At 36.4% G+C, this 23567-nt stretch overlaps 1 protein-coding gene across 4 annotated transcripts; it reads left to right on the top strand.

Annotated features, from left to right (window-relative positions):
• The first annotated feature begins 2410 nt into the window (after positions 1-2410).
• Positions 2411-20465, top strand: LOC126777968 (protein transport protein Sec24C). Of its 4 annotated transcripts, none has more exons than XM_050501323.1 (18): positions 2411-2498; positions 4533-6155; positions 6241-6380; positions 6736-6853; positions 7091-7176; positions 7809-7998; positions 8415-8524; positions 10256-10369; positions 11095-11184; positions 11593-11778; positions 11931-12078; positions 12531-12691; positions 12776-12944; positions 13343-13555; positions 13820-14197; positions 14389-14582; positions 15010-15143; positions 17829-17966. In XM_050501323.1, the coding sequence occupies exons 2-18, from the start codon at positions 4553-4555 to the stop codon at positions 17830-17832; spliced, it is 4038 nt and encodes a 1345-aa protein (XP_050357280.1). In that variant the 5' UTR covers positions 2411-2498; positions 4533-4552; the 3' UTR covers positions 17833-17966. The 4 variants fall into 4 exon arrangements, with proteins under 4 accessions (XP_050357280.1, XP_050357278.1, XP_050357281.1 ...); XM_050501321.1 differs by having other exon boundaries at positions 15010-15147; positions 17829-17962; XM_050501324.1 differs by having other exon boundaries at positions 15010-15160; positions 17829-17935.
• Positions 20466-23567: the final 3102 nt, after the last annotated feature.

Here is a 23567-nt window from a genome sequence, read left to right on the forward strand (position 1 = left end):
AATGGCTTACCTGGTCTATGCTTCTAAATATTAACAATAATCGATATAATATAACGGATTAACAAATGTCTGTTCGTCACGAAATAATTAAACACGCATATTTTATTTTACACAAAACTAAAACACACTTTATCGAAGTCATGACGCCTCACTGAAACCACCTTTTCAGACTTGTACAAGATTAAACTGCCTTTACACAGTCGTCAAAGCAAAACGAACTATAGCACATACATTTAAAGCTCTTTATTGTATCACACACAAAACTAAAGTTATAATATTTCTTATAAGAAAACGACGTAAAAACATATCTTAACAATTTAAAATCAATTGTATTTATATGATAATAAGATTCAATTACGATTATCTGGCTTATCATATAAGACTTCGTTGCTTGACTCGCATTGAGCAAATATACAAAATTAGGCTTTGCCGGGCCGAATCGATAGAGGGTGGGTTTTCAGCGTAGTGTTGTGCAGCTGACCAGGTGTTACATCGATACAATTGTATGGACCAGGTTTCGATAAAAATTATACTATTATTTTCTACTATAATTGATACGACTTGATTTGGATATTGCAATAGTTTTTTCTACCAACTGCCTCGTTGGTCTAGTGGCTTGATGTAAGGGCGCAGACCCGGGGGTCCTGGGTACAATTCCCAGGTCGGGCCAAATAAAAATGTTATTGGGTTTTTCTTTCAGAAAATTCTCAGTAGCAGCCCGGAGTCTGAAAGTTGGAAGTGTGTTCACTCCCGTGCCTCGGAAAACACGTGAAGCCGTTGGTCCTGCGCCTGAACTCGTCGTGTCGGATTGCCGTCCCATCGGGTTATGAGTGTTAGAGAATAGTGAGTGCACCTGTGTTTGCGCACACACTTGTGCACTATAATATCTCCTGCGTAGTTGGCTAATCTCTCTTGAGATTGGTCGCCGTGGCCGAAATCGGTATGGAGGACATTATTATTTTTAGTTTATTGTAATATAACTTACCAGACTGTTGTGATGATATTACAGAATTATACAATAATGATAGATTTATGTGAATATATACGCGAATTATTATATACTAGCTTTTGTCCGCGTGTTTGGGAGGAGTCAGGTGTTAGGTATAAAAAGTAGCCTAAATCCTTTCTTGGGGTTTAAGCATGCTTCGTACCGAATTTTATCAAAATCACTTTAGTAGCTTAGCCGTGAAAGCATAACAGACAGACAAGAGTTACTTTCGCATTTATAATGTTAATGTATATGGTAGGTATTGAACATGAATGCTTTTATGCATTCTGTACACGAACTGGCGAACTAATGATTTCTAATGAAATTACGTATTGTTTCGAATTATATTTAGAGTATACTGCTGAGAGTGCAATAATTTAAGAAATAACACGAGTTTTATATCAGTTTTATTCCTAAAAAGTAGATCGGCTATAATAATGTAAGCATAGATTATTTTTAAGACCGGCGTTTTTCAAGTGAAATTGTGTGTAGTTTGAATTTTTATGGATGTTGCACATAATATTTTATGATACATTATTTTTTAAATATTGTTTTTTTTTTTTAAATATGTTTCTAGTAACTACTATATCAAGTTTTGTGTGCACTCAATTTTTTTTATTTATATCATCAAAAGTGTTATAAAAATATTGTTGAATTTGGAAACAGATATATAATATTATAGTAAGATATTTCTGTGGAAAAAAATGTAATAAATCTATTTAAAACACATTTTATCGACACTTTCAATCTCGTTAAAACTTATGTCGCGCTTGCGCATTAGGAACTTAGTAGTTGTTCGTTGGTCAAAATATGAAGCCTATAATTTTATTTTAGGGACAAGCTTTTTATTAATAACCTTATATTCAAATCATATTATTAACTTAAAATATTTATTTTATATAGACAAAATAATAATGAAATATTTAAATCCTTTAAGAAATTATATACTTAAGATAAAATAATTAAAAATAGTTAAAATGTTTATTAACCTTATTTATTTTTAATTAAATATTTTTGTCTGCATACAACAATCTTAAAAAAAATCGACCAAAACTGTTCCAAGCTTAACCTAAATTATATCAAATGCTATATGAAATAAGTTCCATGTTTATTTGGCAATTACAATAAATATGACATTTCCCATTAGTGAATTGCCATGATTTAAAATCTGTTCCATTTTTACTAGATGTGATTACCAAACAAATTATAAAGTCTGTGTTTACTACATGTTTTATTTGTCAATAAATATAAATATAATTTAAAAAAAAACATATGTATTATTTGTCTATTTGAATGTAGTAAAATTTAGTTCTACATCAATTACTATTTTTATAATTATCAGAATATTGCGTTCCGATAAACGCAGCACTAATGAAATTTGAAAAGTTCCACATATGCGGTGTGACGCTGACAACACCGTCAGGGATACGTGGCCCGTGGTTCTATGCGATAGATGTGTGTTGTTTATATTTTTTATTATCGAATTTCACCAAAAAATTGAAAAGAAGCCGTAAGTATACATTAATTTACTTATCATCTATCATCCCGCATTAAAGTAAGACGTCTCATCATTGTTTATCTTCGCAAAATGAATAATCAAAAATGAGACAGCAGCTGTCAAATAATATTGGGATGATTTCTTTGCAATTTTCTGAAATATAAATGTTTTTTGTATGTTTTTCGTTTTAATATTATACGCGTTTAATGTTTATGTGTTAAGTGGGCTTAAACTTAGTAATTGAGTACTAAGACTTAGTGTGCTATAATCATCGATTAGATTCGAATAAGATTCGTAATGAAATTTGTATGAAACTCGTTATTTATCATTCCCAGTTATTAAAATACTACATGTTTTCCAATGGTAGTTATAGGAAATTTCAAAACATACAAGATAAAATTACGAATGTAAACTGGAAATATACTAAAATGTTATTGACCTATTTCCTTGATTATTATCAATTGCTTGCAATATTTGTTTTTATATAACAAAACATTTATGTTTTAAAACATCAATGAATTTATTCTTTTAATTCGATTTATTTAATTGATAACATTTATTGGTGGCAGCAATATGCTCACTTACTTAAAATCTTGCAATATTTTAAGTTAAAAAATATAAGTAAAAATAATACTATTCGCTTAATAATTGCTTTGCGTTATAGTAACTAATTAAATAAAAAAAATTGCTATTATTATCATTGTATTTGATGAAGAGAAAATTGTTTCGCTTTAAACTTGAAAGTGAGTTAGCTTGGAAAACTATCTTATAATTGGTCTAAACCAGTCATACTCAACCATTTTTGTATTTTTTGCATATTATATATTGCTAATGATTTCTTAAGTTTCGGGTTAGAAATTGAATTAAACAACTTAGAACCGATTTATTGCATATATTTTTACACCTTTTCATCATTTCCTGATGTTTCAAACGCTGCAGTGTCTGTCACAAACAGTTGTTTAACAAAAATTATTAAGGTGTTAATAAAAAATCCTTTGAAATTTAAAATAGTTAAAAATAACAGCAGGTGGGCTAACCACAAAATTCCGGCGGGCCGCAGTTTGTATACCGCTGATCTAAACCAATCATTAAATTATTAATAAGTATGCTTGGTAATTAATATGATCATTCTTCTTTTTATCATTTTTCAAAACTTACCGTATAAAGTCTAAGTGATCATTTTTGTGTAAATATTTTTTTTTAATATTCCTGCTGCAAATTAAACAGTACAGACAATTTTTATAATCAGTCCAGAGACAGTTTGTCTCAGAATTAATTAATTTAAGATTTCTAAAATATGATGTTGCTTAAAGTTTACAGAAATATTAAGTTTGGTTTGGTTTTAAATGTGTAATTATTATAAAAATTGAAAGTTTTTTTTTGAAATGTCAAAATTTTTCATGGTGGTACCAAAACCACTCTGTTTGAAGGGTGTTTGCGCATGTACCAACACCATTCCAAACACAATGGACGGAAGATGTTATATCTTAGTTCCCATGGTTCGTGACACATTAGCAATGTATAAAATGGTTGATATTACTTACATTGCGCTATACTTCTTTAAATAATCGCTATAAGCGATAAGACCGCCTTTGCGCACCATTTTTTATTTTCTTTTTCTTTGATTGTTTCCTACTTCTCTCATTTTATGTATATGTTGTGCAAAAAGTGTTAAATAAATAAATAAATAATCAATAATACCTTTGTGACCATTTATGAATAATTTAGGACTTTTTTGGGTTTTGTTTTTTTAAATGATATAAATTAATAGAAATTCTTATATGTAATATATGGTGAGTGGTCACCAATGGCCATAGATATTGGCATTGTAATAAAAATGTTAACCATCGCTTACGGCACAAGGGACGTGCCTGTAATTACACTGGCTCAATCACCCTTCAAACCAGAACACATCAAACCAACTACTGCTGATTCGTGGTAGAATATCTGATGATTGGGTGGTCCTTACCCAGACGAGCTTGCAAAAACCTTTTTTTGAATATTCATGTAAATTTAAATCTGAATGGTGATATTATTTCTTTTCAGATTGCTAGGCTTCATTCAGTATGATGAATCCACAGTATCTGCCACCAGGGCAGAATAATAATGCACCAAATAATCCACTAGGCTTCCCACCAACATCTCAAGAATATAATGGTGTCCAAAATGCTAACATTTACAGCCAAATACCACCCAATGGACCCCAGATGGATATGTCTCAAAAGATGCAGAGTCTTAATTTAAATGGACCACAAGGGCAATCCAATATCCCCACATCCCAATTGCCACCTGGACAATTTCCTCCTTCAAACTTCCCACCAACATCGAACTACAGCAGTCAATTGCCACCAGGTATGAAGCCTTTAGGTCAGCAAAGCAGACCTCCTGTAAGCAGTACTCCACAGCAATTTCCACCATCCATGAATCAAACTGTGCCTCATTCCTCTGCATCAGGACAAATGCCCCAGTCGCATAACTTTGGTCAACCTCCAATGCAGCAGGCTCCACCAAACTCTCAACCTCAAGGACCACAGAGTTCTCAACTTGGGCCCCCATCTTCCATGGTGAAAGGTGGACAACCACAAATGGGTGGTCCTCCCCAAGCGGGTTACCAAGGTCCACCACCTTCAAGTCAACCTGGTTCACAACCACAACAAATGCGAGTTTCGACTCAACCTGGCATGCAACAACCTAATTCATCTGCATCTGGACCTGGTTTTCCACCAAATCGCGGACCACAAACTGGCGTAGGTGGTGGACCACAACAGCAAGGGCAAATGTCTGGCTTACCTCCGCAACCAATGCCTGGACAAGGAACCCCAACAAGTCAACCTAGCTTTTCACAGGCCGGATCAACGTCTAGTCATACGGGATTGCCTCCTCAACCTGGAATGGTGCCTCAGTCAAAATTACCTCAGCCCGGTTCAGCTGGTTCGCAAGGTGGCATTCGACATCAACAAAATGATATACTTAGTCAACCTGGACCACCTGGTATTTCGCATCAACCAATTATAAGTCAACCTGGTCTATCTTCTCAACCTGGCTTGCATTCGCAATCAAGAATACCACAACATCCTGGAATGCAACCACAGCCTGGCATGCCACCCCAACATGGTATGGGATCTCAATTTGGCATGCAACCTCAGCCGGGCATGCTACCACAACCTGGAATGCCACCCCAACCTGGAAAACCACCTCAACCTGGTATGCCACCGCAACCTGGGATGCCACAGCAACCTGGTATGCCACCACAACCGGGCATGCCACCACAACCGGGCATGCCACCACAACCTGGTATGCCATCACAACCCGGTATGCCACCGCAACCTGGTATGCCACAGCAACCTGGTATGCCACAGCAACCTAGCATGCCACCACAACCTGGTATGCCATCACAACCTGGTATGTCACATCAACCTGGTATGCCACCACAACCAGGCATGCCACCGCAACCGGGCATGCCACCGCAACCTGGTATGCCATCACAACCTGGTATGCCACCGCAGCCTGGAATGCAACCGCAACCTGGAATGCCTTCACAACCATCTTCACAATATAATCAGTACCAAACAATGCCCGGCTTACCACATATGCCGCCGCCACTAAGCCAGCAGAGACAGTTTCCAGCAGCCCCAGGAACTCAGCCTGGATATAATGCCCAATATTCTGGTAAGTTCAAGATATTGACTGACCATAAACATATCACACGTTCAAAGAGTTACCTTATGTATTTGAAAAAAATATATATCCACAGGCATGCCACCAATACCACCACAACAACAACAAATGGGCGCGCAAGGCTACCCACCGTTCCCGGGCCAGCAACCAAGTTACAACCCGCAATATCAGCAACCACCGCAGAAACGCCTCGACCCTGATCAGATGCCTAGCCCAGTAAGCGAAGTTTGGTCTTAATATTGCCTCAATGGTCAATTGAAGTTCTTTGAATTTGTATGAGTTTTTAGAAAAGCGTGACTCAGCTTATCAATCCCGTTGTTTATAATTAAAATTATTCTATATATATTAAAAGTAAATTCATCATACACATAATTATATAATTTCGGTCTTAATAAATAAATGTTCTCCAAAATTCTACTTAGATAGCACTTACTTGTATTATGGTTTTTGTTGCCATGATTAAAAAAAATATTATTTTAAAATTTACTTATTAAAATATTAGTGAAAACCAGTTTCAAACATTACCTTTTAAATATTCTGTTATTTAAGTACAATTTCCTGTTTACTGTAGATCCAAGTTATGGCAGATGATCAGCAAAATCGTGGAGGAGTTTTTGTCACCAATGAAAAGGGGCTGGTCCCGCCCTTAGTTACGACTGACTTTGTTGTTGACGACAAGGGCAATGCCAGTGAGTATGAGCTATTATTGTTACCATAGATTATAAAATTTTAAATAAAATGTACATTACATTAAAGTTTTTTTTTACTTGATTGTAATACTAATTCCTGACTTTCAAACTTTAGCGACAATAAATATCTTAATTAAAAAACTCGTTAATTTTTTTACTGGTTTTGAAAAGTAAGACTGGGATAAAAAAAAGCGATTTTTTTAATTTATTTTACTTAGTAGTAATGTAATGTTACAGGTCCGAGGTATATTAGAAGTTCGATGTACAGTGTGCCCGTCACTGCAGACCTCTTGAAACAGACCTCTATGCCATTCTGCTTAGTTGTAAGTATCAAGATTTATATCTGTATTATATTTAATCTAGATCCTGTTTGTCTTGGTCTTGTTTGTCTGAAAAACCGAACAACCCAGTTCAAACCTGGGGTGGGCCATTAAACGGTTATTGAGTTTTTCTTTTGAGAAATTCTCAGTAGCAGCCCCTGCCTTGGAATGCACTTAAAGCCGTTGTTCAATCATGGCGAATTTGCTGTTCCATCGGATTATGAGAGTATTGGAATAGGTAGTGCACCTGTGTTTCCGCATATACTTGATTTTTTTTTTTTTTATAGTAAAGGAAGGCGGACGAGCATATGGGCCACCTGATGGTAAGTGGTCACCAACGCTCTTAGACATTGGCATTGTAAGAAATGTCAACCATCGCTTACATATCCAATGCGCCACCAACCTTGGGAACTAAGATTTTATGTCCCTTGTGCCTGTAATTACACTGGCTCACTCACCCTTCAAACCGGAACACAACAATATCAAGTATTGCTGTTTTGCGGTAGAATATCATTGAGCATACATTATCTCCCTTGCCTTAACTAGATTCTCTTAAGAATGGCTGGAAAGGTCGAAATCGGTCAGACAGGACATTGTCATCAATAATAATAATTTATTGATTAAAATGATTACAGATTTCACCAATGGCCGAGACAGTGGGAACGGAACAAGAACCACCCGTACTTGATTTTGCAGCCCTAACCGGTTCACCAAACATGGGTCCTGTCCGTTGCAGTCGGTGCAAAGCCTACATGTGTCCCAATATGAAGTTCATAGATGCGGGCAGGCATTTCAAATGTGCTTTCTGTAAAGCCACAACTGAAGGTTAGTAATCTTCTAAATTTTAAATTTTAAAAAAATTTTAAAGGCAATAGTCAATACTTAAGTTAAATTATTGATCATTTAAATAATTCATATTTGAATGTAAATAATACTTTTTCTTAATAATAAGTTTTATATCATGGTGATACTTGGGCTATGATTAAGTCCAATAGTGGACGTTTTCCGGCTTATATGATGGTGATGAATGTTTGAATGTCAAGAGAGACTAGTTAAATAATAAAGGATATAATGAAGTTTGTGCACATATATAAGTACACTACAGAGAATACTTATATGCCCTTATATATATATGAAACATAGAAATAGTTCAGGTTCAGGATCAACGCCTTTATATGCTATCGAAGTCTTGTTACTGTATCTAGGTACAGATATCTATAACCTTAACACTGTCCACGCAGTGCCGATGGAGTACACGCAGTACATCAACAGCATGCAGCAGTACGGTCGCGTGCCGGCGGAGATGGCGCTCGGGGCCTACGAGATCGTCGCCACCAAGGAATACTGCAGGGTAATATATTGACTGAAGAAACTACCACCGTTTCTGAATGTAGTTTCTTCCGAGAAGAATCGGCAAGAAACACTGATGTCACTCTTAAATACAATTTAACTATTATTCGTTCTGCATCAAAATCTATGATGAATACTATCATGATGCTCCATCTATCTTTATTATCTCTCTTTCATCATCATGATGATGATCAATCGGATTTATTACATAATAGCTAATCGCTCCGGCTTCGCATGAGTAGATAAGAAGAAATTTGTATTTTGGATAGGATTTGCGTAAAATCCGTTCTTAGTGAGCATCTACGGGGAAGGAGTAGGTGTGACAAATTTCAAGTCAATCGGGCGGATAGTTTAGGAGATCTCGTGATGAGTGATATTTCGCTTATATATGTCAGAGATAATTTTTTTTTTTTTTTTTTTATAGAATAGGAAGGCGGACGAGCATATGGGCCACCTGATGGTAAGTGGTCACCAACGCTCTTAGACATTGGCATTGTAAGAAATGTCAACCATCGCTTACATATCCAATGCGCCACCAACCTTGGGAACTAAGATTTTATGTCCCTTGTGCCTGTAATTACACTGGCTCACTCACCCTTCAAACCGGAACACAACAATATCAAGTATTGCTGTTTTGCGGTAGAATATCTGATGAGTGGGTGGTACCTACCCAGACGAGCTTGCACAAAGCCCTACCACCAGTAAAAATTTACCACCAGTAAATTTAAGCGGGTATACGACGTCACTTATTAGAATAGCAACACCACACAACGTGATGTATGTCATGTAGGTTGGTCGGTGGTCAGACGTCAAGAGTGAAAATATAAGACGGGTGCCTATTTTATTATGTAGCCGACTGATGGAAATATAAAATATAAAGGAGTATGTCAGTAGCGCGTGTGATCATTTTGTCGAGCGACCCCGCGGTTCTCGCTCTCAGGACAGCGCCAGCGCCGGACGTGCGCGCTGACTGATTTAATAAAATCAACATATTGGACGACAATGGCGGCCATTAAACTGGCAATCCATTTGAATCCGCGACATATATATTGTAAAAAGATTAACGGTTTCTAGACAATCATCAGTGTATTGGTTCTTATCACACTCATATAGCGAGCTGTATTATTGTGTTGTAATTGGAGTGGATAATAAGAGTATTAACAATTCCTTAGTTATGTTAGGGTTCATAAAAAATAGATTGTAGACGGTCCAGTGAATAGATGTGGTTCTCAATCAAAGATATTGGGTTCAATATCGAGCTTGTGCTTTGTACTGCCATGTCATTAATATTGCAAACTTCTAGTCATGATTACATAAAGCTTGTTGTTTTATTTTTATTATTACTAATTACAAATGGAATATTCAACAAAATAAAATTATGTATTAATTTGGATAATAACATTATTCAATATTGTGTTACAAACAAATGTTCCCTTCAAACTAGTTTGTCTTAATTAATTACTGGTGGTAGAGCTTTGTGCAAGCTCGTCTGGGTAGGTACCACCCACTCATCAGATATTCTACCCAGAAACAGCAGTATTTGGTTGTGACATAACATCTTTGTTTCCAAGGTTGGTGGCGCATTGGTTATGTAAGCGATGGTTAACATTTCTTACAATGCCAATGTCTATGGGCGTTGGTGACCACTTACCATCAGGTGGCCCATATGCTTGTTCGTCTTCCTATTCTATATTTAAAAAAATATATATATTAATATCATTTTGTTTTCCAGAACAACACCTTACCAAATCCTCCAGCGGTTGTATTTGTCATCGATGTTTCATACAACGCCATCAAAAACGGTTTAGTGCAGACAATATGCGATAACGTTTTGGATATTATTGAGGTATTAGAAACAATTATTACGATATATATATATATATATATATATATAACTTGGTTAGCCTTTGTACAAGACCCTCTGGGGAGGTACTACCCTACTATACCCCCCCATTTTCTGTTGTGTTCTGGTATGATGGGTGATTGAGCCCGGCACTAAATACAGTCACTTAACTCATTTCCCAATATTAGTGGTGTATTGGCGATGTACCGAATGGCTTATATTTTATCACAGAGCCGTTAATTAACTTTGATTAGCACTTTAGATTGTACAAATTATGTTTATTATATAATAATGATCTTTTAATTCTAGACTCTTATAATGTTTTATATGAATAATAATAATATCCTGGGACATTTTTCACACACGGCCATCTGATCCCAAATTAAGCTTGTACAAAGCTTGTGTTATGGGAACCAGACAACTGATATACTACATATACTACCTTTATTTTGTAAATACATAATTATATAGAAAACTACACCCAGACTCAGGACAAACAGACATGTTCATGCACACATATGTCTGTCCTGGGTGGGAATCGAACCCACAACCTTCGGCGTGAAAAGGCAAGTATCTACCAACCACGCCAACCGGCTCGTCAAATAAGTAAAGATAAAATAATTTAATTAATTATTCTCCAATTTTTGTCAAGATTAATACCAGTGAGTAATAGTAAATATTCATGCAGTGAATGTTATTCCTGTATTATATATATATTTGTATTGCAGGCGATGCCAAAGGACGAACAAACAGGCAAGAGTTGGACTCGTGTCGGTTTCATAACATACAGCACCACTGTACACTTTTATAACATCAAGGTATGTAAGAAGCTTTATTTAAACCACCATTTTGTAATTCTTAACTTAAATATATTTATATAAATAATATGTGTAAGGGGGCATAGGCAGTGAGGGAGAGAATGGGAGAGAGGGGGAGGGGATAGCATGTTTCTTAAAAAGTAAACTAGTAGCTCTCCTAACTTACCGGCCACTGTGTGTAGTAAATGTCAACAGTGCAATCGATTTTGAGCTCCGTTTCTAGAACAATCTGGACTTTTGATTGGAGAGGTATAATGGGGATATTAGTTATTTAAATGGAGCGTTGCAATAGATATTTTCAGTGCTCAAATCCACGAGGCAAGAGTAGATACGACAAGTTCTAGGGTTTTAGATGGCCCTCTATAGTGGGTTCACATATAATAGTATCTTACTTTACTTTATTTCCAGGGTACACTCGCTCAACCGCAAATGCTGTCAGTGGGTGACGTAGGTGACATGTTCGTACCCCTTCTAGAAGGGTTCCTCGAGAGGCCAGAAGACAGCGGTCCAGTCCTGCAAGCTCTTCTGCAACAGTTGCCCGTCATGTTCGAAAACAACAAAGAAACCGAGACGATACTCTTACCAGCCGTGCAGGTAATCATTTTTCTTTAAACTATTATATTTATAAATCTTATATAATCCACCAACCCTCATAGAACATTGTATTGAAATAAGTTTCTCCTTAAGAGAAGCGACTTATGCCCAGCTGTGAGACACTTATATAACTTTACTTTATATAATTTCAGGCTGGCTTAGAAGCTCTAAAAGCAGCCGACACGTCCGGCCAACTTCTAGTGTTCCACACCAGTCTTCCAACTTTCAATGCTCCCGGAAAACTAATCAATAGAGAAGACAGGAAATTGCTGGGTACTGATAAGGAGAAACAAATATTATGTAAGTATCTGTTGATGCTGTAGTATGGATATATATTTAAATTTAGAATGCCGCTCAAAAAAACACATCATCAAATTTTTCTATAGTAGAGCTCTGTTCGGCAAACCACATGTATTATGTATTATATCTAAAAATGTTTGGAAAAAGATAAACAAAATGGTGCTTACCATTTCCTTAGTTTCCTTAGTTTCCACGTCGCAGTACTAACATAACAAATAAGACATTTTTTTGTATGATGTTTATTAGATGTAGTTTTTGATAGAGCTTTGTGTAAGTCCGTCTAAGCACAAGAAACAAATAAAACAGTAGTATTTCCTATTTTAGTTTTCCAATTTGAATGGTAAATGGCAACTGGAACTCCAGGCACAAGAGACACAACGTTCTAGGAATAGGGGGATATTGGGTATTTTTGGTCAATTAGCTACAATGGATTTTTCGTATAATCCTCACAGCGCCGCAGACGACGGCGTACAACGAGCTCGGGCAGGCGTGCTCGGCGGCCGGCGTGTGCGTGCAGCTCTACGTGTGCAACAACTCGTACGTGGACGCAGCCACGCTGGGGCAGCTGCCCAGGCTCACCGGCGGGCAGCTGCACAAGTACACATACTTCACGGTGAGTCGCTACGTAAAATGTAAGGAACTCGCGTCCCCTGCCGCTTAATGTCCCGCGGCCCAGTGACCCCCCCCCCTGTCGCAGGCGGACGCGGACGGCGCGCGGCTGGCGTGGGACGTGCGGCGCGCCGTGTCGCGCGCGGCGGCGCACGACGCCGTCATGCGCGTGCGCACCTCCACCGGCGTGCGCGCCACGGACTTCTTCGGACACTTCTTCATGTCCAACACCACCGACGTCGAGCTCGCTGCCATAGGTCAGATATTTACCTTTGCTTTTTTAAATAGTTACTCTTTTAAATTGTGTCACTGGTGGTAGAGCTGCGAGATCGTCGGGTTAGATACCACCCACTCATCAGATATTCTACCGCAAAACAGCAGTACTGTTATTGTTGAGTTCCGGTTTGAAGGCTGAGTGAGCCAGTGTTATTACAGGCACAAGGGACGTAAAATCTAAGTTTCCGAGGTTGGTGGCGCATTGGCTATGTAAGCGATGGTTGACATTTCTTACAATGCCATTGTCTAAGGGCATTTGGTGACCACTTACCATCAGGTGGCCCATATGATCGTCCGCCTTCCTATTCTATTATTTTATAAAAAAAATATTTTGAAAAAAAATAAAACACATTTTAAATTTTTATCTCATTTCGCACAGACTCCGACAAGGCGGTGGGCGTGGAGGTGAAGCACGACGACAAGCTGACGGGCGAGGACGGCGTGTACGTGCAGGCCGCGCTGCTGTACACGCACCGCAGCGGCCAGCGCCGCCTGCGCGTGCTCAACCTGGCGCTGGCGGTGGCGCAGCAGCTCGCCGACGTCTACCGCTCCGCGGACCTCGACACCTGCGTCAACTTCCTCACCAAGCAGGGTACGCATGTTATTTTATTTATTATTACAGCACCACCATATGAGGTATCATATCCTATGAGTTATTCCTTACGCCGTTGGTTGCCTGGAAGAGTTCGCTATGTAGCGATAAGCCTAAATCTAGACTAAATAGAAAATGTTGTCTTAGGATGTGTCCATGTTTTATATTCTTTTTCTTTGTGGTGTACAATAATGAATAAAAGTCCGTCCGCTCCCACCCCTCCCCCCGTTATCGTCCAAGCGCTCACTAATCTCCCCCCCCCAGCGGTGTGGGCGCTGCGCGAGGCGGGCCCGCGCGCGGTGCGCGAGGGGCTGACGGCCCGCTGCGCGCGCTCGCTGGCGGCCTACCGCCGGCACTGCGCGTCGCCGTCGTCGGCCGGCCAGCTGGTGCTGCCCGAGTCCATGAAGCTGCTGCCGCTGTACACGAGCTGCGTGCTGCGCTCGGACGCCGTGGCGGGCGGGCCCGACCTCACGTGCGACGACCGCTCGTGCGCCATGTACCGCGCGCTGACGGCCGACGTGTCGCTGTCGCTGGCCTACACCTACCCGCGCCTGCTGCCGCTGCACGCGCTGCCCGCCGCGCAGCCGCAGCCGCTGCGCGCCTCCATCGACAAGATGTCGGACCAGGGCGTCTACCTGCTCGGTATGACTATGTATAATATATGCAGATAGTTGTAAATAAATAATAAAGTGCTCAAAAATAATTAAGACATATGTGTAGTATCCACAAAACGAAAAAAATATTTATTAAAATTTAGTCCTTTCGCCGGACACTCGAAATCCGGGTTCGTTGAATGATAAGTATTATATAAGATGAATATTTGTGCTTTACAGAAAACGGAGTCCACATGCTCATCTGGGTGGGGTCGCAGGCGCCCGCGGAGTTCGTGCGCGACGTGTTCGGCGTCAGCTCCGCGCAGCACGTGGAGGCGCACGTGTGCGAGCTGCCCGAGCTCGACACGCCGGCCGGCCGCGCCGCGCGCGACCTCGTGCGCGCCGTGCGCCGCCAGCGCCGCAGCGCCATGCGGGTGAGTCGCTGACCGGCGGGACTAGTGCGCGGCTAGTGCGCGGCTAGTGCGCGGCTAGTGCGCGGCTAGTGCGCGGTGGGCACCAGCTGAGGCCCAGCGCCTTGTTTTGTAGAAATATTATTCTGTATAAAAAAGAATTATGTTATATATTATCTTGCGACTCAGTTTTGTAAAGCTATTATTCTCACCTTAGCATAGGGCTTTGTAGTTGTATATTGTGTTTTTTTTTTCTGGCAGTAGTAGTTCATAGTATGGGTAAAATTGTTAATTATTGTTTAGAAAACAATTACTTTGCCTATTAAATAGCTATAATTTAACAATTTGAACGATTTGTGATATTTGTAAATAAAAAAACTGCATGTATGCATGATTCGTTGTAATACAAGTGTGCAATTGCATGCATGCACTGAGCCCGTGTGTGTCGCAGCTGTCGGTAGTGCCGGGCGGGCAGGCGCGCGAGGCGGACTTCCGCCGGCTGCTGGTCGAGGACCGCGGTGTCGATGGCTCGGAGTCCTACGTGGAATATCTGATGGCCACGCACAAGACTGTGCAGAAGTTGCTGTAGGTTCGGGTCGTGGGTTTGTTACTCGGATTTTATATGCTTTATTTGGGAACGAACACAATTGCGCGATCAAATTATACGATCTCCATCAATTTTTAAATAATAATACGAGAAAGTTTATCGAATTTGTATATACTTATATCAAAATGGGTCCAAATATTGAAACCTACGTGAAAGTAAATAAATAAGTTTCATTGTCCCTATTCACCCCTGTTGACCGGTATATAAACGAAAAACTATATACATACTGTATAACAAGATCACAATAGACTTTTTTTCGCTGGAAAAACGCGCGCTAGAATGGGTACTCATACTCATAATATACAAAGTAATAATAAACCTATAAAATATTCCAAAACATAACAATTTCCATTTTGCTTATTATCGTGACGTCACTTTATAGTAAAAAACGCGTTTCGATCCATCGTCGCATTTGTGTTCGTCCCATAAACGGGTAAAGTTTGGGCCACATTGGAAAATTCTAGTCATTTTCGTTATTGGCATTTTCAAAATTCATAATAAAAGTGGGTCGAGTACATGGTGGAAACGGGGTTTAATGTAATTGGCTTAAGGGAAATTCGGTGTCTTTGGCATTAAAAATATGGGAGAGTCATTTTTAGGGTATTAAAAAATTCTTACGACCATTATTACTACACTACAGATATATGTCAGTCGCTTTTCATAATGGCTTCATGTTATATGATCCTAGTAATAGAAATATAATAGTAATTGTTGCAAATATACAAAGCAAATAAAAAACCGTCTGTTAAATTTCCAAATTTAAAAGCGAAAGTGCAAGAAATAGTTTCTGTTAGCTATCAAAATCGGAAGAAAGGTTTACCCATAATATATAATATTTTTATAATAAAAAAAAACAATAATAGGAAGGCGGACGAGCATATGGACCACCTGATGGTAAGCGGTCACCAACGCCCATAGACATTGGCATTGTAAGAAACGTTAACCATCGCTTACATCACTAATGCGCCACCAACCTTGGGAACTAAAATGTTATGTCCCTTGTGCCTGTAATTAAATCCAAAGACATCTTATTTAAATATATATATTATGTCAATCCGTCGAATAATTATTGGCACAGTACTACACTCTGATTGAAATGTTAGGGGGGGGGGGTGAAGAAAAATAAACGGCTTTGACCTTGATTTTGAATAATTAGCAATGTATTATAAATAAATATATATTAATCAAGAACTGTTTGTAGTGCATCATAAGTAGTGCTATTAGCAAATAGCATGGAATATATAAATAATTATATAATAATATCCTGGGACATTTTTCACACACGGCCATCTGATCCCAAATTAAGCTTGTACAGAGCTTGTACTATGGAAACCAGACAACTGATATACTACATATACTACTTTTTTTTTGTAAATACATACTTATATAGATAATTACACCCAGACTCAGGACAAACAGATATGCTCATGCACACAAATATCTGTCCTGGGTGGGAATCGAACCCACAACCTTCGGCGTGATAGGCAAGCATAAATCTGCGGTTTGTTCATCTTTACTCCTGCTATTGTTTGATTTAAGCTAAGATTGATTTTTTTATTAATGGCTGCCGTTAGTACTAAAATATTCAATAATAGTTCGTGGATGTCCATCTGGGTAGGTACCACCCACTCATCATATAGCCTATCCCCAAATATTACAATATTCAATATGGTTGTGTCCTGGTTTACAGGGTGAATGAGCCAGTGTTTCAAGCACAAGGGATATAACATCTTAGTTTACTGTTGGTTTAAAGTGTGTATGGGATTCTATAATTAAATTTCGATTTTCAGTTGGACGATAATTTCACTTTTTTTATTGCAAGAGACCATAGATAGAAAATACATATATCGATGACATAGACAATACAAACTCACTATAAGTGCTGCTCTTTGACAGATTACTAAATGATTAATTCTATACAGCCAAATGCTACTTATTTTAATATGTTAAATAAATTTATATATTTAACATTGACAAAGTTGGTGATGCATTGGCTATGTATAGAATTGTTAATATTTCTTTGGGGCCCAATGTCTATAAGCGTTGGTGACCACCTATTTAGCAGAGTAATTATAGATTAAAAAGTAGAGTAATAGATCAATAAATAATTATTATGTTTGGCTTTAAAAACATTTTGTATAGGTGATGGATTTAGTAATAAAATATGATGCACGATTATTTTATATTATGCTTTAACGCTTTATATATAAACTATATATTGTAGTAATATTTTATACATATTTTATCTGACATGATCATTTGGGTGTTTTTCTTTTTTGGTTTATTGTTATGTATTTTATTTATTGCTCAGAGGAAAGAGGTAAGACTCGTCTTGTGTTATAGCTTTGAATATGGTTTTATATTAACTACTTTTTATTTATTGTTAATTACAATAAAGTTGGCTTTTCTCCGTTGAGAATGGTTTGAATAGTAACTGACTGTATCTTTCAAATTATATTCATTTAATTTTCCCCCATTTTATAAATCTACTAAAGCAATCTTCAATGTAAATTTGGTGTATCATACTTAGATATGTTACATACACAAAAAAATTATCTATGAATAATTATTTGATTAAATGTGAGATATGAAGCGTATTCCATTTTGTGTAAAACGCAGCGCCATCTGTTAGACAAAATGTTAAATGTTGATCTTTGTTTCAGTTAACGGTAATGCGCCAACACGACAAGCTGGAGACGGTGCTACGTCACTTCCTGGTGGAGGACCGCGGCGTGGACGGCAGCTCGTCCTACGTGGACTACCTGTGCCACATACACAAGGAGATCAGGTCGCTGCTATAGCACGACTGACTCGAGACCTCAACGTTTAACGACTTATATACGCGCTTCCTAGAACTCGTTACAGGTATATAAACGGTTGATTGGTCAATATAATAACGGAAGAGGTCATGCATTAAAAAATTAATTGAAATATTAGACAAAGTTACGGTACGTGGTAATCTTATCACGCATGTGAATAAAGCAAAGATTTGTAAATGGTTGTTAGTAGTTACATTCTATGTATGGACAGCAAAAAAAAATAAATGTATTTATTTGTAACCTATATTAATAATGCAATGAGATTAATTAGTGTTCGTTTTAACGTTGTTAAATAAGGTTACGTAAGTAAACAAACAAATTTTGTTTCGAATAAATATTTAGACTCAAATTGTGTAATATAGAACAGAGATACTAACAGCGAGCGTGTGAAATGCAATGAGTTCGGCGACCATTTATAAAACTTTTTTTTATTAGCCCAGGTCTTAAATAATGAGGATATACTGTGACTTAATTTGTTAAGTTCCTTGTGTGTGTACACTGGCTCACTTAAATCTGTCTACGACCAGTTTGCAAATGTACTTCTATTGTTTAACTGTTATGTGGATATGTGTGCAAAAATGCTGGATCAAATAGTCTATAATGGAGATTTAATGGTTATAGTGATAAGCACTGTCTGTGCGAGGAATTTTATAATTGGTGTTTGTTTATATTTGTGTATAAAGGCGGAAAGTAAACAGTCGATATATCAATCCTTTTCTAGCTTATAAAGTTAGAATAGGATGGTAATATATTTTTTTTTTGGTTACGAATAAATTAAAAAAAAACAAACGAACGATAATTTGATTTATAAAATAAAATTAACAATAATAATATCTTAACTTCCATTACAAACGATTGAGATAAACCTTTGCACACAATTTGGTACTGTCGACAAAACAATATTTCATTTAATTTTATACATTGATTTAATAAACATTAATATTAACTTACTAGATTTGAATAATTGATTCCAACTCACTACAAGTATTATTGTGAAGCGTGTGTTGTCTTTTATCGATAATAGATAATCTGTAACTCCATTATTTTAAATAGATTGCCAAAATATAAGATTTACTTATAATAATGTAATAATTTAAAAGTTCCAAGTGTACTTTTAGCGCTTATATAAAGTCGTTAAACGTTGACACAATACCGTGTCGAAATGAACTCGTTATAATAATTCCGTATCGTGTGACGATCATATTGAGTGAATTGTTTATGTGAAAAGTATATGATGTTATTTTATATCATGTACGTTGGGTTGTATTGTTGAACGGGCTGTTGATAAAATTAATTATATTATTTAATATTTATGATGTAAGTTTTGTTTCCGGTTTTTGAAAATTTTTTTTTTTTTTTAGAATAGGAAGGTGGACGAGCATATGGGCCACCTGATGGTAAGTGGTCACCAAACGCCCTTAGACATTGGCATTGCAAGAAATGTCAACCATCGCTTATAGCCAATGCGCCACCAACCTTGGGAACTAAGATTTTATGTCCCTTGTGCCTGTAATTACACTGGCTCACTCACCCTTCAAACCGGAACACAACAATATCAAGTATTGCTGTTTTGCGGTAGAATATCTGATGAGTGGGTGGTACCTACCCAGACGGGCTTGCACAAAGCCCTACCACCAGTAGTGTTTTTAATCTGAATTCTAATTGGTCGATATATACTTATGACGCAATAAATGACCAATGAGCGTTCAGTGTTTTTTAATTGATTATTTAAAAAAAATAATTAGTAATATCATTTATGAGTTAAAACTTTGGAAAGGCGAAAATTGTATGAATGACAAAAAAACCTTATTTCTAAACTCATATTAGTATGTATGGATCAAATTTTATATCTCAATTTGAATTAGTTCCACTCAAACTTTTCGTACCAAAATATTATAAAAATATTGGATTTTTTTTTAACTTAATTATTCTTTATGTGAAACTTTTAATGTCAACAGTAGCAATATCTAAAATATATCTATCTCTTTCAGACGTCTCGCATAATTATTACTTAAATGTAATGTATTTTATTAATAGCCTTAGGACTTAATATTAAAATTATACATGGATTGAACAATCTTGCTCTTCAATGTACATTGCTTAAAATAAAGGAAATATATAATTTTCAAGTGTCAAATTATCTAAGAACAATAAAGATTGTGAATGTTGGAGATTAAAAAAAAAAAAATTGACTGTTTGTGTAACGACCAAGAATATATACGGTTATAATGAAAACTTATATTATATTTTTCTATTATAATTTTATTCTGACAAAATTTCCATTATAAGTATAGGTATTATTCACACTGCTATGGTTTTATACTGTTTAAAAAAATTATGTAATGCTATCATCTTTTATTGTTGTACGCAATAAGTATATAAATATTTAGTCTGTTAGTATGTATGTATATTGTATACTTAGTCTTAATTATATAGTTAACTGATTTGATTGTAACGGAGTGTAAATAAATATATTGGCATTACTGATTGTTGTTTTTTTTTTTATAAAGTACTTAATTTTTCTCTCATTTGAATAAGTTATTTATATATATAACCAGCCTTTTGCCGTCCATCCCGTACCTGCCACCTTTTTTTAATTGTCAGTCCACCTTGCCACCATTGTTAAGCAATGTGTTAGGCGAAGTTCTATTATGGTAAACTGAGGTGGCGCGTGGATGATACCGATTATAAATAAAAAATAACCAATTACGATTTATTATATCCGTTCATGTTTTTACAACTCTTTACCGCCATTACAAAAAAAATAATATGCTGCCAACATAAAAATATTAAAAGACAGTTACCACTCAACAGAAAAATATTACGACATATTTATAAATTATAACAAAAACAATATAAAATAAATTTAAATGTACTATTAAATCACATTATCAAATTATAGGTAGTTTAGATAGGTTTGTTACCGTTCCGATTTCTTAATTAACACTTTTTATATATATATAGACGAAAAAACTATTTAATATCTTTTCGTTCGCTACTTGTCGATCGATTTTGTCTTTATTTTCTGTTTCAATAACTTTAATCAGTTGAAAAAAGTTGTTATCTTAACAAAGTTCCTATATAAGAACTGTCAAAAATAAAATAAAAACACTCATACAGGTGTACATATTTTAATATATATATTATTTGATTTCCTCTAACCATAATGGTAAATACGTTATAAATTAATTAATCGTAAGCCTAAGATTAACTGAGATTGACGTTTTGATAATAAAACCGCCATTCGCTAATGCGCCACCGCCCTTGGGAACTAAGATGTTATGTCCCTTGTGTCTGTAGTTAAATTGGCTCACTCGCCCTTTAAATACCCGGTAGAATATTTCATGAGTGGGTGGTACCTACCCAGGCTGACTTGCACAAAACCACCATGAAATATTTGTTTATTTATTCTATTTTTCTTGACCTTTCTTAATATAGAATATTTGGATTGTATTATTAGTTTATTTTTGTTTAATTTTCGTATTGTTAGTAGTAGTTTCGTGTACCTATAATTTCTCGATAATATGGTACCTAAATAAGTAATAAAGTTAATAACAACTCATTTCGGTGTATATAAGCCGAAATGAGTTATATTTTTGAATTTAAATTAATGTAAATATAATTTAATTTTAGTTAAAGACTGTGAAATGAAATTAAAGAATTAAAACAAAAACATCTGTTTCATACTTTTTTATTTCAATTAAATTCTGAGATTCAAATAAATATACTGTTTCCAATCAAATCTTTTTGCGTTTTCATTTATGCTAAAATAATAAATAAACTTTTATATATTATTCGAAAAATAAATTAACTTCTATTAAAATTATGTTATAGTACATTTGGTGTTGATTCTCATATACCACATATTTGTTTATCAAAGGAATTAGTTTATTGAAAAATAATTCCTTAAGCCCGTATCCTAAGTTTGTTTAAAAAAAAACGATTCGTTTTATTCACGAATTACAAAACTGTTCGTAGACGAACCTCGCTACTTACGGATTACGTTTACGAATAACGAATAGTAGAGTTAATGTATGAACATGACAATTACTACAATTTCAATCAAAAGGAAACGCTTTTTTTTTTAATATTCTACCGCTTCATCATATATTATTACCGAATGATTATCGGACAAACTTATACACTTTGCTTAGCGACTGTTTTGTTGCTACTAAACACAGATTTCTCTTTCTGTCATTATTGTTTTGACATTCGAAAGAAGAAGACAACATTGTTTAATTAATCACCCGTTTAACAACATTTATAAGTAAGGCCATACGTTCAAATATCTAAATATAAATGACGTTAATTAAACAGTACGTTGTCTTACCGGCTTTGGATGTATAACTTCAATGATGGGGCCGTGATATCTGCATGGTAGGCACTGATCCTGACAACGATTCCGTCGGCAACCGACCACCAGGTACAGCAACAAGAGCAGACATAGCCCAATGGTTTTTACGTGCATGATCGATATTTATAATATTATATTCACTGAAATGAAAAGAAGTGTACTCATTCTCATTAGAAGACACAGAATAAAACTATTGAAGGATTGCAAAATAATTCCTGGCGAAGAATTGAGTATACGGCATCGGTTACTGCTTATGGTAATAAAAATCCTAAGAAAACAACAAAAAAGGAGACTGAAAAATCCACCCAAAATTAAATGGCACCTCCTTGAAAAAGATGAGAATGCAAGGGAATTTAAAAAGAGAGTTATCGACAAAATGTTACAAATGAAGGATATGGAAGCTAACACAGTTAACGAATGTTGGAGTGAAATGGCAGTATGTATACGGAATGCAGCGAAGGATATTTTTGGAGAAACGAAAGGAAAAGGAAAAATAGATAAGGATACTTGGTAGTGGAATGAAGAAGTATAAAAAGTTTTAAAAGATAAGAAGGATGATTGAAGGAATAGAAAAATGACGATAATGTTGATATGGAAACTTACGAGAATGAAAGGTTAAAGTACAAAGAGTGCAAGAAGAAGGCTAAAAAGGCGTTTGCAATAGCTATTGCTGAAGTACAAAACTCACTCTATCGAGCACTGGACACATCTCAAAGACAAAAGCAACTGTACCGATTAGCTAAAGCAAGACAAAAGAGTGAAAGGGATATTATGCATATAAAATGTATAAAAGATGGAAGAGGAAGAGTATTGACGAATGATGAGGATATTAAAAATCGTTGGAAAGATTATTTTGAGAAATTGATGAACGAAGATGTATATTATCACCCACGCTATTTAATTTGTACTCGGAACAAATAATAGCAGAAGCAATTGAAGGCCAAGAATGTGGAGTCAAAATAAATGGCCGGTATATTAACAACATCAGATATGCTGACGATACAGTCCTAATAGCATCATCTCCTGAAGAGCTGCAATTAATTATGAGCCGTGTTAATGAGTGCAGTGAAAACGCTAGTCTGAGGATGAACCTATCAAAAACGAAGATCATGGTGTTATCTAAACATAACTTCGATGACATTGCTATCATTGTAGCAGGCCAAAAAATTGAGAGGGTGCGCAAGTACAAATATCTGGGGACATGGCTTAATGACACCTGGAGCTGTGAA

Source organism: Nymphalis io, chromosome 24 (assembly GCF_905147045.1).
Source record: "Nymphalis io chromosome 24, ilAglIoxx1.1, whole genome shotgun sequence".
NCBI classification, from domain to species: Eukaryota; Metazoa; Arthropoda; class Insecta; order Lepidoptera; family Nymphalidae; genus Nymphalis; species Nymphalis io.

Bases quoted from the DNA above. Each gene is read 5' to 3' on its own strand.
- LOC126777968 (XM_050501322.1), top strand. From the start codon at position 4,553: ATGATGAATCCACAGTATCTGCCACCAGGGCAGAATAATAATGCACCA. The intron at 13,556-13,819 runs GTACGCATGTTA...TCCCCCCCCCAG, and splicing joins CAACTTCCTCACCAAGCAGG to CGGTGTGGGCGCTGCGCGAG. The intron at 14,583-17,828 runs GTGAGTCGCTGA...TCTTTGTTTCAG, and splicing joins AGCGCCGCAGCGCCATGCGG to TTAACGGTAATGCGCCAACA.